The 21,532-nt window shown below is 36.5% G+C and overlaps 1 protein-coding gene and 1 non-coding gene across 2 annotated transcripts; both read left to right on the forward strand.

Annotated features, from left to right (window-relative positions):
• Positions 1-10,553: 10,553 nt before the first annotated feature.
• LOC113736143 (small nucleolar RNA R71) lies at positions 10,554-10,660 on the forward strand. Its single transcript, XR_003459633.1, has one exon. It is a non-coding gene; the product is annotated as a small nucleolar RNA R71 (small nucleolar RNA).
• A 2,159-nt stretch (positions 10,661-12,819) lies between these two features.
• LOC113734528 (UPF0481 protein At3g47200) lies at positions 12,820-19,672 on the forward strand. The gene is made up of 3 exons (XM_072083290.1): positions 12,820-12,860; positions 13,033-13,216; positions 18,449-19,672. The coding sequence occupies exons 1-3, from the start codon at positions 12,820-12,822 to the stop codon at positions 19,517-19,519; spliced, it is 1,296 nt and encodes a 431-aa protein (XP_071939391.1). The 3' UTR covers positions 19,520-19,672.
• Positions 19,673-21,532: the final 1,860 nt, after the last annotated feature.

The following is a 21,532-nucleotide window of genomic DNA, read 5'->3' on the forward strand; positions in this document are numbered from 1 at the left end:
AACCAGAGATTCATTTCCAAATTTACCAAATCTCATTTTCATGATGAAATGGCCTAGAGCAATATAGATTTCCCTATTTTCATGGTGAAATACTACTACTACTCCGTTTTACTTCATGAAATGCTAAATAATCCACCTAAGTGTATTTCTATTTTCATGAACATACAACTTAAGCTCTACTCATGTGTTTCCATTGTTATTACCAATTCTCATTGAACAATAACAACTATAAACAAGCTATTGGTGATCAATCAACAACACGTAATCATAGCTACACAAGTAGACAAGTTACTACAAGACATAACAAGTGTAAATCATATTCAATTCATATTATTTAGCCATAAGTTTCATCTACTCCCTAGATTAAGGGGTTTAGCTACTCATGAATGATTTAACAATCAAACTCACAAGTTTATTAATGCCAAACATCATGAAGTACAAGTACAAGAAAGATAAAAGAAAGCTTAGCCAATTGAAGGTGAAGCTCTCCAACTCCTGCTATGCTCTTGCACAATATGATTACAAGTGAAAAACTCCAAGTACTTCTCCAAGAACTCCTATCTAGAGAGAAACTAGATACCAGAAAGAAAACTAGCTACGTATGGTCTTCTTTTGCTTCTCCCCTGTGTTTCTGCATAAAAGGTGGTAGAAAGTCTACCACCTCCCACTTCATAATTTCTTCCACTCAGATTTTGTAAAAAGAAGTCAAAAATATGATATTTCCTTTTGTCCATACTCATTTGGTCTTCTCTTTTGTTGCAGAAGCATGTGCCACCGATTTCTGTCCCTCAAAATAGCTGGAAAATTGTGAAAAAGGTAAAGAAAAACGGCTGTGGCACTTGCTGAGGAGAGAGACAGATCCAAGCCTCGGATCCGAGAGTTGAAAAAGGATCCGAGCTCGGATCTTCAGGATCCGAGGGTTTTCATAATGGATCCGGGGTCGGATCGTCCTGACCTCGGATGCTCTCCGCCAGAAGTACAGACGAGGGTTCGGATCCATCTTGTACACACGAATCCGAGCTCGGATCCGTGTTGACCAATTTTCCAGTTTTTCACTTCTTCTCTTTTTCTACATTTTTGCTCCCAATTTCTTGTGTACTTTGTCCTCTGGATGACCCTTACATTTCTTTCAACTTGTGCATGAATTTCATACATCAATTACCTTCACAATTTCACAAAATTAACGCATTAATCCACTAATTTATCAATTTTTGAAACCTTAATCAATATTTAAGCAATTATTACCAAAAGAGTTCAAATATGGCTTAATCTTCTCAAAACATACCAAAAATTAATGCCAAATTCATACAAAATGTACGTTAAATATTCACTTATCAAATTCCCCCACACTTGAATCATTGCTTGTCCTCAAGCAATTTTTCACAACTTACTTCAATGTTTCAATAGATAAAACAATATACGTACTTTTGTCAAATTTAATTCCTCAAAAACCTAGAAACCAATCATTATGCCATTTCTCAGATTACACTAAATACTCATAATATTCAATTAAATAAAAATAATTATGCCTTAATTTCAACAAATTCAAATCAATTCTCTCACTCTATCCTAATTTCACAAATAAGTAAATCACATAGTCAATTTTATGGCCTTCCTCATCCCAAAACTTATCAATTTAGAGGGATTTATTCACATTTCTTCTTATTTAAATAGTGAAAATGTCTTTTTACGCGAAAATCAACACTTTTAGGTGAAAATTCCCGGTTACTCAACATTTCACTTATTTAAATTGCTAAGCATACTCTTAATTCCAATACCTTTTTACGCGAATGTCGACATTTGTAAATGCCAACCCCCGGTTACTCAGTATGTGAATCATTGGAGTAGCAAAATAATAATATTATTCTCTTTTTTTTTAACATATAATTTCTTTTTCCCTCTAAGTATAATTAAAGGAAGAATTTGGCCTTGTCTTTGACTATATCAATCACTTACTTATAAAATTAAGTAAAAATGATAAATATCATTAATTTTGCAAAATTCTAAGCATAATTTTTCTTATTTAACCAAATATACTTTCTAAAATGTAAATATCCTAATTGCATAATAATTCATTCCAAACCAAATAAGAACTAAACTTTTCCAAAATACACATAGCATTTTATCCAATGGAAGAATTAGACACTTAAAATTTTAATATTTTGGCCATTTAATTGGAAGAATTGCAATGAAATATTGGAAAATTTTTTAGAAAAATTTTGACAGAGTTTCCCCATAAAAATGGATGAAACTCCCTGCCAACAACCTCAATTTTCACAAAAATTATCCTCATGACTATCTCCACATATAATTCCAACATTTTTAAGCCATAAACAACTAAAATCATGCATTTCAAAACACAATCACCCATAAGATAAGTAATCCCTCCCCCACACTTAAAATCTACAATGTCCTCATTGTAGAGGAAGGTAAAAGAACTGAAACTTCCCTCACATAGGTGGTGATGCAATTTGAAGCCCTTACTCATCACGATCATCCAATTTCTGTTCAAAATGAGACAACAAAGGTACCAAACACCATAAGTAGCACAAGATGATTTAAATTAAAGAAAAAGCTACAAAGTTTGTCTTAACAAAAGAAAAGAAAAATAAAGAAATAAAAGGTCTAATTCGCTAAAAAGTATCATGGCTGCTGGGAACGAGGGTCTACTGCCTCCTCGGCTCCATGAGGTCCCTGTGAGATACCCATATGGCCCTCCTCCTGATGAGGTGTCGGTGTAGGGGACCGTCGGATATGAAAATGATCCTCGATCGCACGAAGACAGCGATCATGTCGGTCGAGTCGCTCAGTCATCATCCGTTTCGTCTGGTCAATGCGCTCGATGACTCGCGTTTCCATACAGCAAATAGCATTGAAAAGCTCTTGCCACTTGGAGAGCGTTTGAGGAGGTGGTCATGGAACCGGAGGAGGAAGAGTCTGCTGTGCCTCCGTCTCTTGAGTTGCCGCTTGTGGTTCAGTGTGAGGCGGAGGCTGAGTAGAAGTTGATGCTTCTCCTGTGTCCCTGACCAAAGCAGCTCCAAAATCCGTAGAAATACCCAAGGATTTGAGTATTGAAGCATTTACCTCCTCGGCCGACCTAGTTACCACAGCTCTCTCGGTTCCAATGGGAATCTTGAGCTTCTCAAAGATGAGGGAGAGCAGCCGAGGAAATCCAAAACATGTCTCGCCGGCCCTCATACGAGCTGTGGTTCGTATATAGCTGATGATAATGCTGGGTAGAGGAATACCAGTCAACTGCCTACCCACTCCATGTATCATTTTATCCAGAAAATAGAGATCGCTATTTCGGATCTCCCGTTTGCCACTCTTTTTCGGCACCACATTGAAGGCAAAAAGATAGAAAATCAGGTGGTACCGATGCTCGAAGGAGTCGGCATATACCGTGAATTTTTTCGAACTTTCTCGCTCACGGTATTGACCCTTTAGACGCCCCACGGCTTCTCCCACTTGCCAAGGGTCTCGAGCTTTGAATTCCTTGGTCAGTTTGACATCTTCGCCTTCGTCCATTAGTTGAACAAATTGTCGCAGTGCATCTCGATTGAGAACCACTCTTTTACCTCGAACCCACGAGACGATGAGGTTGCCACTGTGGCTCTGCTTGTTCTCCACATTGGCATAGAATTCCCGAACCAGGTTGGGGTAGTAGTGCTTGGGCAACTGAAGGATGTTCTCCCATCCAAGTCTCTTGAATACTGTCGAAATGTGGTAGTGCGCATCCACCTCTGGTGCCAAGTGTTTCTCAATTATGATCTCCTTGTCCAGTCCAGCTTCATACCACTCTTGGTTTTCGAGCGATGTGAATCGTGTGGTATCGTAGTTTGGCGGTGGCTCGTCACGGCTAGTGGGTGCGGTCTTCCGGCGAGAGCGAGGTGGCGGCTCTGGCGAAGGAGATTCTTCTTCAGGCGACTCCTCTTGCAAGGAAGGGGTGTGTTCCTCACTTGAAGAAGGAGTAGGAATGCGAGCCCTCCTTGTACGAGTCATAGTACCTATAAACAAGATGAGTATTTATTAGAAATGATAGAAACTTGCTCATACATGTTAAATAGGAATTTAAGAAAATTTCGGCAGAGTTTCCCCTTGAAAAATGGCTAAACTCCCTGCCAAACTGTACCAAAATTTAAACAAATAAACTTCCTAACACTTCTCAAATCCAATTCCCACATGTAGAGAGGATATTACCAATAAGGAAATCATTTCATGCATATTAAGTGCAAACAATTGAAAATTATATCCATTTGCAAGAATGAACACTCAAACATTTGAGAATATCTCCAATCCAATTCATCACACTCATAACACTCAATAAAAAAAACACATGAGTTCCAATTCATCCAAACAAATACTAATTATCTCAAGTAAAAGTGGTTTAATATGCTTAACTTAATTGCAAACATAATTTTTTTTTTCAATGGGCTTTTGCTCTAATGATAGCATGTCATTAATATAACAGTGATTTATACTCCTCGGAACAAGTTCATATATCCAATGAAAATAAAATTCACAAGTCTAAATCACTGAAATGCTCAAGCCCAAAAATTGAGAAAAATCTTAAAAATATCACCAAATCCACAGTTTTCTCAAAAATAAGCATGAAAATAGTTGTAACAATCTATTTAAGCACAATGTAGCACAATTATATCAAGAAATTCCAACAAATATGCATTTATCATAATATTCCCAAAAACTAAAAAAAATGCAAAATTAGAAGTTATGAAATCTCAGAGAGAATTGCAAATTGTTACCTCAAATGTGTAGGAAGATGCTAGAGGAAGATAATGATGACAAATGAGGAAGAAAACAAGTCCAAATTCACCCTCAAATTTGAAAAATTCAGGTGCGGCCCGAATGCTTTTGTGATGATTAAATTCCCTCAAAAAGATGTTTTTGATTTGAAATTATTGAGGGTTAATGCTCACAAGAGTATTTGGGATGTTTTTGTTGAGAAAGATCAAAGGATTAATGGGCAAAATGGAAGATTGATGAAGGTGGGTTAGGGTTCGGTGAGAGAGAAAGAGAGAAGAGCTGGAAAATGAGGAACCGAGGCCTCGTTTCCTTTCTTATCGCGAAACGATCCGAGGTCGTATCTGTTCTGGAAAGCCTCGGATCCGACAGGGCTCGGATCAGTCCCAACAGAAACACAGACGAGCCCTCGGATGTATCTGGATTTTTTTAGATCCGAGGTCGTATCAATGGATCCGCGGTCGGATTTGTCTGGCTTTTTAGGATCCGAGCTCGGATCTGTGTTTTTCTGCACTAATTGCAGAAACTGCAATTTTTTTCAAACTTTTTCTCCCTTTTTCGGCCAATTCCAAATTACACATTGGACATACCTTTTCTCAATTCCAACCTACCACGCACATGTAATATACCATAAACATAATATCCAACCTCTCAGAACACAACAAACACATCTACATTGAAAATCGAGGGGTGAGGTTCTTTGATCATTTTTGCATTTTTACACTAAAATGGCATTTTTGGGTATTAAATGTACATCAAATGAGTCCATGAGCCTTTATAACCATGATATCACCAAAACTCATTTGAAATGCACAATGTATGTATATGCATGGGAATTTTAAGCATTTAAAACACAATTTGGTAAGAAAAGCTCCCTTTTACACATATTCTTCAAGTGCACCACCAAGATGGAAGATAAAACTCCCGTACCTCCTACAAACAAGTGAAATATATCTAATTAGTCAATTAAATCACACCAAAATGTAAGAAACACATAAAAACACACAAATACACTATTATTATTGGGTTGCCTCCCAACAAGCGCTTTTGTTTATAGTCGTTGGCTCGACTCTCCTATAACTTCTTTAATTCTACATTGTATTTCCTAAGGAGTAAATTACTCCTTTAGGAACTTTTTCTCCGGCCAAATAGGGTTTCAATCTTTGTCCATTTACTTTAAATGGAGAACCATTTTCTCCTTTTATTTCCACTGCTCCATAAGGAAATACTTGAGTTACTTCAAATGGTCCCGACCACATTGACTTCAATTTTCCTGGAAATAACCTCAAGCGTGAGTTGAACAAAAGTACATTTTGCCCTACCTGAATTTTTTGGGAATAATATGCTTGTCATGCCAATATTTGATCTTTTCTTTATAAATTTTTGCATTTTCATATGCATGTAGTCGGTGTTCCTCCAATTCACTTAGCTCAAGTAATCGCTTTTCTCCTGCAAAATTAAAATCCATGTTAATAGATTTAATTGCCCAATAAGCTTTGTGCTCAATCTCTACAGGTAGGTGACAAGCTTTCGCATAGACTAAACGATACGGCGACATCCCTAGGGGTGTCTTAAATGCCGTTCGGTAAGCCCATAGTGTATCATCTAGCTTTGTAGCCCAATCGTTGCGTGATTTATTCACAGTTTTCTCCAGAATAAGCTTTATCTCTCTATTAGCTAGCTCTGCTTGTCCATTGGCTTGAGGATGATATGGAAGTGATGTCTTGTGCCTACAACCATATTTAAACAATAAGGAATCCAATTGTTTGTTACAAAAATGTTTTCCTTCATCACTTACTATGGCCTTGGGTATACCAAATCTACTGAAAATATTCTTTTTAAGAAATCTAAGTACAATCTTAGAGTCATTAGTAGGTGAAGCGATTGCTTCTACCCATTTAGAAACATAATCCACTGCTACTAAGATGTACTTATTATTAAAAGAACTAGGAAATGGTCCCATAAAATCAATACCCCATACATCAAATAACTCAACTTCCAAGAATGTAGTCAGGGGCATTTCATTTTTTCGAGATATATTTCCAGTTCTTTGGCATGCATCACAATTTTTAACATATTCCCTAGCATCTCGGTACATAGTTGGCCAATAAAATCCTGATTGCCATACCTTTGCCACAGTTTTTGAAGTACTGAAATGACCACCTGTTTCAAGGTTATGACAATGATATAAAATATTATGTACCTCATCTTCAGGAATACATCTACGTATCATACCATCGGCACAATGTCTATATAGCAATGGTTCCTCCCAAAAGTAACATTTGATATCATGTAAGAATTTCTTCTTTTGATGATAATTGAACCCCTTTTGAATCTCTCCACTGACCAAGTAGTTAGCAAAATCTGCATACCATGGAGAATTTCTAAGTGCTAGGACAAACTCATCCGGAAAATTCTCTTGAATTGGAACCTGATCTTTGATTGGGATATATTCCAAACGTGATAAATGATCTGCAACTAGATTCTCCGATCCCTTTTTGTCTTTTATCTCCACATCAAATTCCTGCAATAAAAGAATCCACCGAATTAGCCTAGGTTTTGCATCCTTCTTATGTAGCAAATATTTAAGACTTGAATGGTCAGTATATATAATAACTTTAGATCCTACTAAATAGGATCTAAATTTATCCAAAGCAAATATCACTGCCAATAGCTCTTTTTCTGTCGTTGCATAATTGAGTTGTGCCTCATTTAGCAACTTGCTAGCATAGTAAATGACGTGCAATCGTCCTTCTTTCTTTTGTCCCAAAACTGCTCCAACCGCATAATCACTTGCATCACACATCAATTCAAATGGTAGTGACCAATCGGGTGAAGTTATAATTGGGGCCGAAATCAATTCCTTCTTCAACCTTTCAAATGCAACCAAACAGTTGTCATTAAATTGAAAAGGAGTATCTTTACATAATAAATCACATAATGGCTTTACTATTTTAGAAAAATCTTTAATAAAACGTCTATAAAAGCCAGCATGTCCTAAAAAACTCTTTATTCCCTTGACATTGCTTGGAGGTGGCAATTTTTTGATAACTTCTATTTTGGTTTTATCCACCTCAATTTCCTTGGAGGAAATCTTGTGCCCTAAGACAATTCCTTCTTTTACCATAAAATGGCATTTCTCCCAATTCAGTACAAGATTTGTTTCTTCGCATCTCTGCAAAATCAATTCCAAATTATGAAGACAATGGTCAAAAGATGAACCATACACAGAAAAATCATCCATAAATATCTCCATAATTTTCTCAATATAATCTGAAAATATAGCCATCATGCAACGTTGAAAAGTTGCAGGTGCATTACATAAACCAAATGGCATTCTTCTAAAGGCAAAAGTGCCATAAGGACATGTAAATGTGGTCTTCTCTTGATCCTCTGGAGCTATAGCTATTTGATTATATCCTGAAAAATCATCAAGAAAACAGTAAAATTCATATCCGGCTATTCGCTCCAATAATTGATCAAGAAATGGTAGGAAAAAATGATCTTTTCTTGTTACCGTATTTAACTTACGATAATCAATACGCACTCTCCACCCTACCACAAGTCTAGATGAAATTAATTCATCATTTTTACCCACGATTGTAGTCATTCTACCTTTCTTTGGTACCACATGAATTGGACTAATCCAAACACTATCGGAGATAGGAAAGACTATACCTGCATCAAGCCACTTAAGAATTTCATTTCTTACCACCTCTTTCATATTTGGATTGAGTCTTCTTTGTGTTTCCACCACTGGTTTGCAATTGTCCTCCAATAAAATGCGATGCATGCATATAGAAGGACTTATACCTTTAATGTCAGCAATTGTCCATCCCATTGCCTTCTTATACTTCCTTAGAACTCTTAGCAACTTTGTACACTGCTCATCATCAAGGTCAGCACTAACAATTACAGGTAAAGTACTATTTTCTCCAAGAAATTCATACCTTAGATGAGTTGGAAGTGGTTTGAGCTCTAGTTTTGGAGGTTCAATTTCTGAAGGTGATGAAAGCCCTTTTTCTTGGCCAAGACTTTCATACAAATTACCCCTTTTATAAGGTGCTTGAAAATCCAAATATTTGGCCAATTCTTCAATCTCCGCACAATCCCCTTCTTGCACTCCTAAACTCATTAAACAATATTCAAGAGGATCAAAGTCAAAATTGACTTGGCTCATCTCTTGAGTTAGTTTATCAATTGTACCAATAGAATATGCATGATCGGTAAAAGAAGGGTATTTTCCCATTTCATGCAAATTAAACTCTACCTCTTCCTCACCTACTTGAAACTTCAGCTTGCCATTTTTAACATCAATAATAGTACCTGCAGTAGCTAAAAATGGTCTACCAAGAATAATTGGCATAGATACATCTTCTTCCATGTCTAACACCACAAAATCCACTGGAATGATAAATTTTTGAACTTTTATCAATACATTTTCTAAAACTCCCAGTGGATATCTAATAGACCTGTCCGCTAGTTGCAAAGTAATATTAGTGCTTTTAAGCTCCTTCAAACCCAATTGTCTAGCCACCGTTAGAGGAATCAATGATACACTAGCACCAAGATCACACAATGCTTTAGAGAAATCAATGTTACTTATGGTGCAAGGTATAGAGAAACTTCCAGGATCCTTCAATTTCGGTGGTAGCTTATTTTGTATAATTGCACTATACTCCTCAGTTAATGCTATTGTTTCGCAGTCTTCCAACTTCCTTTTTCTAGTCATGATTTCCTTGAGAAACTTTGCATAAGATGGAATCTGCAAAATAGCATCGGCAAAAGGAATGTTAATGTGCAATTGTTTGAAAAGTTTAACAAATTTTTCAAAATCCCTATCAAACTTATTCTGCTTTAATCTTTGTGGAAATGGAACCGCAGGAGGCATTGGAATGGTAGCGGAAGATGATGATTGATTTTCTCTTGGTTTCTCCCGGCTATTTTCTTCTACTATCGCCTCTTGGTTCCTCTGCTTTTCTTCTTGTTTTTCATTCTCATCTTTCTCAACTTCCATCACTGGTGGATCTTCTAATTGCTTACCACTACGAAGAGTAATGGCTTTTACATGCTCCTTAGGATTGACCTCTGTTTTGCTAGGTAATTCGCCTTGATTTCGATTATTCAACGAACTAGCAATTTGACCAATTTGGACCTCTACATTCCTGTACATTGTAGTGAGTTGGTCCAATCTTCCTTCTACTCGCTCAAATCTGTCTGAAGTAACTTTTGCGAGTTTTTCCACTGCCATTTTCCAACCAGGTTTAGTTTCAACTTGTTGTTGCCTTGATTGAAATCCCGGTGGATTGGCTGGCCTTTGTTGATTTCCTTGATCCTTCCATCCAAAGTTTGGATGATTTCTCCACCCCGGATTGTAAGTATTCGAGTAGGGGTTATTTTGAGCATTACGATTGTAATTATTAACGAATTGTACCTGCTCAGAATCAACACACTCATTAGTATCATGTTCACCTCCACATATAGAACAACATGCTACATGTGCATTAGATGAACTTGAACTAACTCCACTTTGTCTACTTAGCAACTTCATCACATTATTCATTTGAGCACTCAGCATATTGAGAGTGTCCATTTCTATCATACCTGCGTGACGTCTTGTATTACCTCTCTCATTGGCCCATTGGTAGTTGTTTGCGGCCATTTCTTCTATCAAATTCTGAGCTTTTTGGGATGATTTACCCATTAAAGCTCCACCTGCAGCTGCATCAATCATAGTTTTAGTAGAAAAAACTAAACCATTATAGAAGATTTGTATGATTAACCACTCCAGCAGTCCATGATGCGGACATTTTCGAAGCAAATCTCTAAACCTTTCCCATGTCTCATATAATGATTCACTTTCTAATTGGTTAAAACTAGTGATATCCATCCTAAGCTTAGCAGTCTTACCTGGTGGAAAATACTTATTTAAGAATGCTCTTGATAACTCATCCCATCCAGTGAAAGTATTAGGAGCATGAGAGTGTAGCCAAAGTTTGGCCTTATCTCTCAATGAAAATGGGAACAATCTTAGCCTTATAGCTTCATCACTAACTCCATTCATTTTAATTGTATCACAAATTTCCAAGAAGGTAGCTAAGTATGTATTAGGATCTTCTACTGCATTACCTCCAAATTGAGATTGTTGAACCATTTGGATAAGCGCTGGTTTAATATCAAAATTGTTAGCATTTACCGTAGGCCTTGCTATGCTTGTTTGAGATCCTTGTGTTCCCGGTAAAGCAAAATCTCGTAGAACTCGCCTATGTGATTCGTTTTCTGCCATGTCTTCTTCAAATGGAAGCTCTATTAAGATATCTTCTATTGGCTGCCAAACCTCTTGTTCCTCTTGATGTGATGTACTTCTCCTTTGTCTGTGTAATGTTCTTTCAATTTCAGAATCGAAATGTGCAACTTCTCGATTTGATCGGTGCATACACTACAAACAAAAACAAGAGAAATTTTGCAGCTTAAATTCAACAACTTGAATAAATAAAAAAAATGAAAATATCTAAATTAATAGAGATGATTAGGCCCTAATATTGCCGCTCCCCGGCAGCGGCGCCAAAAACTTGACGGGACTTTTATATCAATGCAAGCTCAATTCCGATTTTACACCCGTTGGACTGCAAGTATACAGGTCGCAATTGTAGTACAAGATGTGTATCGGGTCGATCCCACGAGGAGCAATTTAAACAATTACTAAGCTCTTGTTTTCTCTATTATTTAGACTTACAATTAAATTGAGCAGAGAAAGTCTAATGCTGTAATCTACAAATCTGATATACAAATCTAGTTTAACAAATGATTAATGCAAATAGAGAAATTTCACTTAAGGAAGATTCTAGGGATGTAGATTCTACTTATGGCATAAACAATACAAATGAATGGATTTACTGCTTGCTATTATTCTTATTTAACCAGAGATTCATTTCCAAATTTACCAAATCTCATTTTCATGATGAAATGGCCTAGAGCAATATAGATTTCCCTATTTTCATGGTGAAATATTACTACTACTCCATTTTACTTCATGAAATGCTAAATAATCCACCTAAGTGTATTTCTATTTTCATGAACATACAACTTAAGCTCTACTCATGTGTTTCCATTGTTATTACCAATTCTCATTGAACAATAACAACTATAAACAAGCTATTGGTGATCAATCAACAACACGTAATCATAGCTACACAAGTAGACAAGTTACTACAAGACATAACAAGTGTAAATCATATTCAATTCATATTATTTAGCCATAAGTTTCATCTACTCCCTAGATTAAGGGGTTTAGCTACTCATGAATGATTTAACAATCAAACTCACAAGTTTATTAATGCCAAACATCATGAAGTACAAGTACAAGAAAGATAAAAGAAAGCTTAGCCAATTGAAGGTGAAGCTCTCCAACTCCTGCTATGCTCTTGCACAATATGATTACAAGTGAAAAACTCCAAGTACTTCTCCAAGAACTCCTATCTAGAGAGAAACTAGATACCAGAAAGAAAACTAGCTACGTATGGTCTTCTTTTGCTTCTCCCCTGTGTTTCTGCATAAAAGGTGGTAGAAAGTCTACCACCTCCCACTTCATAATTTCTTCCACTCAAATTTTGTAAACAGAAGTCAAAGATATGATATTTCCTTTTGTCCATACTCATTTGGTCTTCTCTTTTGTTGCAGAAGCATGTGCCACCGATTTCTGTCCCTCAAAATAGCTGGAAAGTTGTGAAAAAGGTAAAGAAAAACGGCTGTGGCACTTGCTGAGGAGAGAGACAGATCCGAGTCTCGGATCCGAGAGTTGAAAAAGGATCCGAGCTCGGATCTTCAGGATCCGAGGGATTTCATAATGGATCCGGGGTCGGATCGTCCTGACCTCGGATGCTCTCCGCCAGAAGTACAGACGAGGGTTCGGATCCATCTTGTACACACGGATCCGAGCTCGGATCCGTGTTGACCAATTTTTCAGTTTTTCACTTCTTCTCTTTTTCTACATTTTTGCTCCCAATTTCTTGTGTACTTTGTCCTCTGGATGACCCTTACATTTCTTTCAACTTGTGCATGAATTTCATACATCAATTACCTTCACAATTTCACAAAATTAACGCATTAATCCACTCATTTATCAATTTTTGAAACCTTAATCAATATTTAAGCAATTATCACCAAAAGAGTTCAAATATGGCTTAATCTTCTCAAAACATACCAAAAATTAATGCCAAATTCATACAAAATGTACGTTAAATATTCACTTATCAGTAAACTACGATGTGAAAATGAAATGGCATATGAACGACAAGTCGTCTCCATCGGACCTTATCACCGCGGTAAGCCTAAACTGAAAAAGATGGAGGAGCATAAGGTAAGGTACTTGAACATGCTTCTTCTTAGAAGAAAAGAGTCAAATGCTAAGAAATACGTCGAAGCTATGGCTGAACTTCAAGAAGAAGCTAAAACTGTGAGAACCCTGAAAATATATATACAAATAACATTGCATATTTTATTTGCGTTTCTAATTCTCTAATAAATTTTAGCATTACTTTCACTTGTTTGTAAATAAGTGCGTAAAAAACAATTTTCATGTGAAAAATAATATAATTTCTCTAAGTTACGAAATTCCTTTTGTTTTGCTAAACTAAATTAATACCTTTAGAGTTAGAATAATTTTAGCACCCCAACATAAAATATTAAAGTACTTAGTTTCCATTATGTTAAATTAATACTACCTGAGTAGATTAATTATATAAAATTTCTTGAATTCCAATAATTAATCCTGATTAGTGAATAACGTTAAATACTAATAAGAATTTTCACGTTAAGACCAAAACCAATAAATTTTATATGCAAAATAAAAGAATTGTGCTAAACTATTAAATTTCTAGTTTTGTTTCATTAAATTCATATTTCGAAGGTAAATTATTTCATTGATTTAACAAATAATTTCTTCGAATTCCGATAGCTAATCTTAAGCGTTAATAATGATTAAGTTAATAAGTTTTGATATAAATGGATAAACGAATATTAAGAACGTTAAATTTATATATTAAGGTCAAACTTGATTTTAATAGTTTAAATAATTAGGTAATAATGTTAGGAATTACTAGGAACCTTAATATTCAAGTTTAATCGATAATTATTCGATAAAAATGGTTTAGGTATATTAGGGTATAATTAGGCGTTTAAATCACACTTGGGGATAATTTTTAGAATTAAGTTGAGGTTAGGGAGTAAAGTGAAAAGACTAAAATGCCCTTACAATTCCATGCAAACCAAACCAATCCTCTGACCGCAAATTCAATTACCGCAACTATCACCAATTCTATACGCAATCGATTCTAATACACGAAACCTCTGCTCCTAAAACCGCGGCACCTTATACCATTACCTCCATTTCACATCTTAAACCACGGCACCACAATACTTCTTAATATCACTCAATCCTTTCTCATATCACTTACCGCAAACCATATACCTCTCTTTCCATTTCATATCTCAAACCGCCATTCCATTTCTCTGAACCAATTCACCTCAGACCGCAACACCATTTCATTTCCTCTCAACCTCGTAACCATCGACGAAGAGTGAGAGAGGAACCGAGAAACTACAACATTCTGCTCCTGTCCGTAAGCTTGAGGGAAGAAAAGGAGAAGTCATGCGTGAGTTCATTCTTCAACCTCCATTCCAATCAGCTGCAATCCACCTCCAACAGCAACCTTTCAGCTATCACCGTCACGAGTAAAAACCAGAACCAATTTCCAGGCCGCGAGCTAGTCGAAAAAAAAAAATTTTGACAGATCGTTTGTCGCGTGCGCTGAGTGTTTCACCGAGGTAATTCCTGAACTGGAATGAGTTGTTAAAGGGTAGATTAAGTCAGTAATTGCCATGCATGTGAAGCTTAGGCGACAGGATGATGATTTTGGAAAAGAAAATCTGTTATGCGAAAGAATAATTTCTGCCGAGAACTTGTCTTGAAAATTGCAGTTTTATTTGGTTTAATTTTGTTGCTCTAAACTTATAGCTATGTTTAACTAAGTGGAAATGAGATGATTAAGTCATGCATGTCTCGGTTGTGTGTTCGGATGATGAACTTAGAAGCTTGAGAAAATCTGTTTTGGGGAAATTGGAATTGCCGAGAGCTGGAGAGTGGAAATGCAGTTCAATCTAATTAAATGTGATAATCTGAGTTGATAGTTACGATTAACTAGCTAATAACAGGATAATTAGGTTTTGCAAGAGGTTAACTAGCTCGGCTAACCAAGAAAATGAAATGAAAACAGAAATTTGCTTCATGCATGTTCGTCCAAGCCAAGCAGGAATAATTTCTGGGAAATTTTGATATCAATGGTTGCTATTCGAACCTTATTTGGTACTAGAAACATTGATTGGCTAGCTAAGTGTCTGCATAATGCATTTGAGTACTTAAATCAATATTTTAGCCGAGGAAATATTGGTTTTATGAACACTGAAGTGCTGGAAAAATTTTGACGTCCAAGAAGGTTGAGCTGGAATTTTCAATTGGTTTCTGGAATTTTTTTCTTGGAATATAATGGTCTAGAAATGCATGGAAAATATGTGTTTTATGCGCTGTAAGTTGTTCAGCTACGAAGCATTTAATTTATTGGCAAAGATTGGCCAAAAATGTTGACCTATAGCTGCTGGAAACTCTATTTAGTCAATGACAGATTTATTGTGGTGGAATTATTCGCCAAAATTACAGGTTATTTGTTTTATTTCATGTTGGAAAATTTTAATGGTGGGCTCTATGAACTCCCACCCTTGGATTGATGGCTGATAAAATGATTGATGATGGATATAATGCTAGTTTAGTGTCTAAATAAATAGATTAATGATACCTAGCTACTCTAGACTTCAAGGGATGCATAGTTCAAAAATGTTCAGTTTTGCCCTGTTTTAATCACACCCATTTTTGTAGAATTTTGAGGGTTTCATGACTCGTATATTATGTTTATATGTTGAATATGTGGTGTACAAAGTTTCATTGAAAAATATTGAGATTTGGTTGGTCAAATAAAATGATTTCACAAAGCTAGTAAATCTGGAACTGTTTCCGTAATACTCTGACCCGCTTTCGTATTTCGGCTATAATTCTGTGCTCCGATGTCGAAATTAAGTGCCGTCAGCGGCATTTGAAACTAGACATTCCAACCTTTCCGACGGTATAAAATGTACATTCTGGTTCCATGTGTGTGAGCCGAACCAACCATTTTAAGTCGGCTGTCCTGTTTCTCTGTTTTACAAGAACAAAATGATGAGGCTGCAACTTGTGGCTCGAATTCGAGCTAGTTGTGTGCCGAATTTCAAAGTGATTTCTTCTGTGAAATTATAGCTCTATGAATTTTTTTTCCAACGCCATAAACCATGCCAAATTCCTAGTTAATTTGAGTGATCTATGATCAAAATAGGAAACCTGCTCTGTCCTTGAAAACCCTGATTTTTAGACAGATTTGATGCAAGGCTCGGTATAGACTTGCAAATTAAAACTCTTGGTGTTAATCACCACAAATGTTGTTCTGGGATGACCCTTAAATCTTTTCTATGCAAATGAATCATGTTTAGAGGATTTTCCTTGGTCAAAAGTTTAGAAAAGGAAATTTTCACATACAAGGCAGCTTTGCCTTAAAATTTTGGAAACTTGGGTGATTTTGTTAAGTGACTTCCCTTGCATATTTTCCTATGAAATTTGGTAGAGGGACAACCCTTATATAGTAGTATTATACTGCTAATTTTGGTGTTATTCCGAGACCGTTTCATGGGTCAAATAAATTACCAAAGTTCATGACTCGAGCTTGAAAAACCCATGTTTCACAAGGGAATCTTGGTAACCTTGAGTTGCCATATCTTAATATTCAAAACTCCGCTTCTCGTTCCGTTTGTTCTGTTATACTCTTGGATTGCGACTCTAAAAGAGTACCAAATTTCAAAAGCTAGTTCCAAACAAGTGAATTTTGCCGAACTTCCAAAGTTGGCCAAAAACCAACTTAAATCTGTTTTGGTAATTCAAGTTACCAACTTTGAGTCGAAAATTTGAGTGCCTTTCACTTACACTCGTGGAAAAGTGTCTTCTAGGAACTTTTAGTACTCTGAAGTAGTTTCTAATGGTACCAAGTTTTTCAATTTTGGACCTACTGAATGCAAGACCTAATTTTTCTAAGTTTGACGTGCAAAGCTGAAATTTGCCGATTTCTTAGAAAATGAAATTTTGAAAACCCGTTATTCCTTCTTGATGATAATTGGTCATTTTAAACTTGATTCCATGAAGGAAATTATTTTTTTCCTTGTGTTAATAAAACCTCACTTTTGAACCTTTATTTTTAGTGGCTAAGGTTCTTGATTTGAGGTAGTGACAAGTCTAGATGAGTGTAACTTCTTCCTTGATTAATGCGTGATTATGAGTGAAAAATACTTGTCAATTGCTTCAGGTGCTCAAGCTAGTCTTGAAGAGAATCCCGGAGAGGACAACTAACGATTCTCTCGCTCAATTACTCTTGAATTGTGAGTGTCAAGTGCATGACTTGTCGTGTTTACTTGATTTACCTGCTTATATACGTGAATATCACTTGATGGGACGAGTGTGTACTTTATCGCACTCGCTCTCCTTTACTTGAACTTTACTTGTATTAACTTGGTTTTCGAAGTCGATTTGAGTGAACCTCGTCGGCTAAAATATACCCGTTTTCGTGTATATGTCGTGTTGTCGTGCGTGTTGTGTTTGCCGTGCGTGACGTGTTGTCGGGTGGAGTGAAACTCCTCGACTTATGGGGACGCCCAAATTCTCTTAGCCAATCTTGCAACTCGAGCCGGCATGGGTTTGGTCGAGAAGCTTGATAAGCCAAGGGAACAACAAAACATAACTTGATCTTTTGAGATCTTGTTCGGCATACTCGTGGAGTATCGCCCTTTTCGTGCGTGTTCAAAAATCAAAACTTGATCTCTTGAGGTCTCGTTCGGCATACTCAACGAGTATCGCCCTTTTCGTGCGTGTTTGGTTACGGATCCGAGAGGGTGGAACGTTGGCCGGAGGAAGTAATAAGTGAAGTTTCTACGGATATAATACCCACCCGGATGACGGAGGGTCATTGTGAGGGGGTATCGGATCGAGCCGTGGCGAAGCAAGTGGAAAATAGCTCCTGAGAGCTCCTATATCCTTGAATTGTTTCTGTTTACTTGCCTCGCTTGAATTGTAAATTACTTGAACCTTATTGTTCTACTTGAACAACGTTCGTGCATGTGTGTTTTCTTGGCCTCACGAGCGATTGGCTCACCGTGTATATTTGTTTTCCTTGACAGGTTCTGGAAATTGAGAGCTTTACAATTTACTTAGATTTTCTTATGGATGTAAATGAAATCTATGACTTCGCTTTGTGGTTTGTAATGTCTAATGTTACTTATGCCATGTATCGGATTGGAGATATGTTAAGCTAGGTGTACTTAAGACTTTGGATTGCCACTTGAAGCTGGAAAGGTGCAATCCCTGATTCATACATTCGGTTTGTATGTACGTATTGGTGTTGTATGAACTTGTATGTTTGGGATGGTGTGACTTTAGACTTGGTTTGTAATCGAGAAGGTATTTTGAGAATCGACGATTGGTTATCTTTTAGTACTGCTATCTCCGAAGTTAATGTGGTTTAGTAATCGATCTATTTAGGAAGAAATGAGGGTGTAATAGTCTAGATTATACTTCGGAGGGTTGTGGCTAGATTTCTTGCGTGAGTCCTGGCGAGAGCTGGGCAGGCGTTCCGCGGATACCCCTTGGTTCGCCTTGGGGAGAAGTGGGGCCGTCACAAAAACTTCTTACGCAGACGAAATCAATCTTTCAGATGGTGATTTTGTTGAAATGCTATGCCTTGATGGCTGCTTTGTCATTGAGTTCTTGAGGAAACTTTGTCAGCCTAAATTATACAGCGAGAATGATCCCATTTTTCAGATGTCTTGGCTAATATCAGCCACTAAGAGAGACCTAATATTATTTGAGAATCAGTTGCCCTTTGTTGTCCTGCAAAAACTGTTTGATATGACCAAGTTGCGGGGCGAAGAAGAGAACCTTAATGACCTAGCTATTCGCCATCTGTCTTCGCTCGTGCCTGGTTCTTATCCAGGTCAAAGTTCTCATTCTACAATCCCTGCAGGTTATAAGGCTGTTCATCTTCTTGACCTCATGCACAAAAATTTCACTGCCTCATTTTCCAACACATTTAGGGATCTCAAACATGAACCGACTAAAACCTTATTGCAGAAACCAGTTATTGAGCTAGTACATATTGGAACCAAGTTCAAGAGGGCAATAAACAGTGAATCCTTGCTCCATATCACTTTCAAAAATGGTGTAGTTAAAATCCCTCCTTTGTTTGTGGATGATCATACAGAATCCATCTTCAGAAACTTGATTGCATACGAACAGTATATGTCTAAGCCATTTGAGACACGGAGGTATGTAACTGATTACATAAGCTTCATGGATCTTCTCATAGATTCCCCGTCCGACGTTGAAAAGCTTCGCAACAGTGACATCATCAGGCATGGGTTAGGCAATGATAAAGCAGTCTCTGTAGTGTTCAACAAGTTAAGCAGTGGTGTTTCTAATGAAGTTCCTTTCTGTTACGACGAAATTTTTGTGGAAATGGAGAAGTACTACCGCTACCGCATCCTTAGGGCATACCTCATGCAGAAATATTTTCATACCCCGTGGTCAATCATTTCACGTCTGGCTGCAATCGTTATGAAAATTAAAGTGAGCTAGTTGTGCTTGTTTGTAATTTGTTAGTCATTGTACTTAAATACCAACAACGTCATTTTATTTGTGTTCCGATTGATAAAAAATTCTTGATGTAAAAGAACTTTCCTGTCTTGGATATTACATGAACTCCTAAATGCATGTTCTGCTAATAATGAACATGATCTCTTCTGTATTATGATCTACTACTGAACATTAAAATAGCAATGCCCCGTCAACCTGACAATTTTTATGAACATGGATATCTGTCTACACATGTATCTATATGTCTGTGTCAAGTATAACCACAGTACGAGGCTAACTTTGAGTGTTACATGGCACCGGTCCGATCTTAGTGAGAGTACTACTAAATGCATGCAAAGGCTGACGATGAGAACTCAATGAAGCACGAAAATTAAGTACACAAGATTTTAAGCAAACTGCAAAGAAAGAATTAAAAAAATGAAGCTTTAGCATTCATCTGTCAAAAAATCCTTGGCATACTATCATATATAATAGCAGTTAGATACCAGTTGATTGAAATGCTAACAAAATAAGTGTACTGAAAACATATAGTTCTACAGGATCTAATTGTTATTCCTGTGATTTAAAGAAGAGAACAGAGAAAAGGCCCGGTTGATTTTCAAACAAAGAAAACTCGGAAGAACACTTTATTGGGAAAATAGTTATAAACATGAATTGCTTGTTACTTATGGTTCCCGAAATCTTATCTAATTAGCCACTGCATCCACATTGGCTAGAATGCTAAGTAAGGCATAAAGACTGAAAGAAAAAAGGAAAAAAAAAAAAAGAAGCAGTACAATAAGCAAATCTGTCATGCTTGCTGGTACCAAAATTAAGTACATATGTAAATTTTAAGTAGTTCTTGGTTGTAAATGTGAAGGCTTTATCTAAGAAATGTTGTCTCCAACGTTCCGACCTTTTTCTCATGTTTGTCACTTCGCGAAGCACAGCATTTGCTAAGGAATGAAGGGCTGAGACATGTCTACTTTTTTAAAGCAATAGAGGGCTTAAACATTGGTTGTTCTCTTCTCTTCTCTTCTTCTCTTTATTACGCTCAGTCGCTCACTATTTTCCCTCCACAAAGGAAAAATTGCTAGCCATCTAAAGTTTAGTGGAAAAGAACAGCTATGAACTCATATCTCAAAATTCTAGAAAATTAAAATGTTTAAGAATTTGTAGATCCTATCTAAATGAACATCTTGAAGTACAGATTATCTTCTGCTGAGTACATTAAAAAGTTCAAAGTAACTTTCTATAGGTTTTTATACATTGGACTATTGGAGAAAAGAACAAAGGGGCTAAATTATTAATTAAGTTATTTTTCAACTATTTAAATTGGTATACCAAAAAAAAAAAAAGAAATTATTCTTCATCGACTATAAGACAAAAGCAAAGGTGTCAATAAACCACTCTTTAATTTTCTTTTTGTAATTTTTGCTATCTTTTCCTATATAAAGTTAGACGTATGCCACTAGACTAATATATCCAAAAGGTGACAACATGGCTGGTATAATGTGGTCTTACAAAAATAAAAATAATAATAATAATAGTATAAATTGGACTACCTACGAGCTTCCCATCCCAAAGGACTAATAGCTTGATACAACTTCCACGTGCTTTCTCCAGCTTTTTGTCTCTATTTCTGATCAAGATTGCTACACGTTAGACTCTCCTCTTGCCCAGGTAAATTTTTCAAGTATTTCCCTGTTGTGAAATATATTGGAAATCTTAGTAGCGAGCTAGTTGAAAAAAATTTCTTCTTTGAATTGAGTCATATTAGTTCATATTGTCCTATAACTGAATTTTATATCTAACTTGGTATATAACCATTCCACCATTCCATACTACTAAAAGTTGTACTGAGTGAGAGTGTTGTTGATATATTCTTTCTTCTGTATGCATCCAAGATTCCTACTGCCAATAAACCCCTTAGGTCTTTTTGAAGCATTTCATCTATTTCTCAGAAAATATGTCTGATACTTTTTGTTTAGTAGCCTTTGCTTGTCTTTGATTCCG

This window comes from Coffea arabica, chromosome 3c (genome assembly GCF_036785885.1).
Source record: "Coffea arabica cultivar ET-39 chromosome 3c, Coffea Arabica ET-39 HiFi, whole genome shotgun sequence".
NCBI lineage: Eukaryota > Viridiplantae > Streptophyta > Magnoliopsida > Gentianales > Rubiaceae > Coffea > Coffea arabica.

What these genes read in the sequence shown, in the direction of transcription:
- LOC113734528 (XM_072083290.1), top strand. Translation starts at nt 12,820, where the DNA reads ATGAATTTCATACATCAATTACCTTCACAATTTCACAAAAT. An exon ending in CCTTCACAATTTCACAAAAT is followed by an intron (nt 12,861 to 13,032) that starts TAACGCATTAAT and finishes ACTACGATGTGA; the next exon opens with AAATGAAATGGCATATGAAC. An exon ending in TTCAAGAAGAAGCTAAAACT is followed by an intron (nt 13,217 to 18,448) that starts GTGAGAACCCTG and finishes AGGGTGTAATAG; the next exon opens with TCTAGATTATACTTCGGAGG.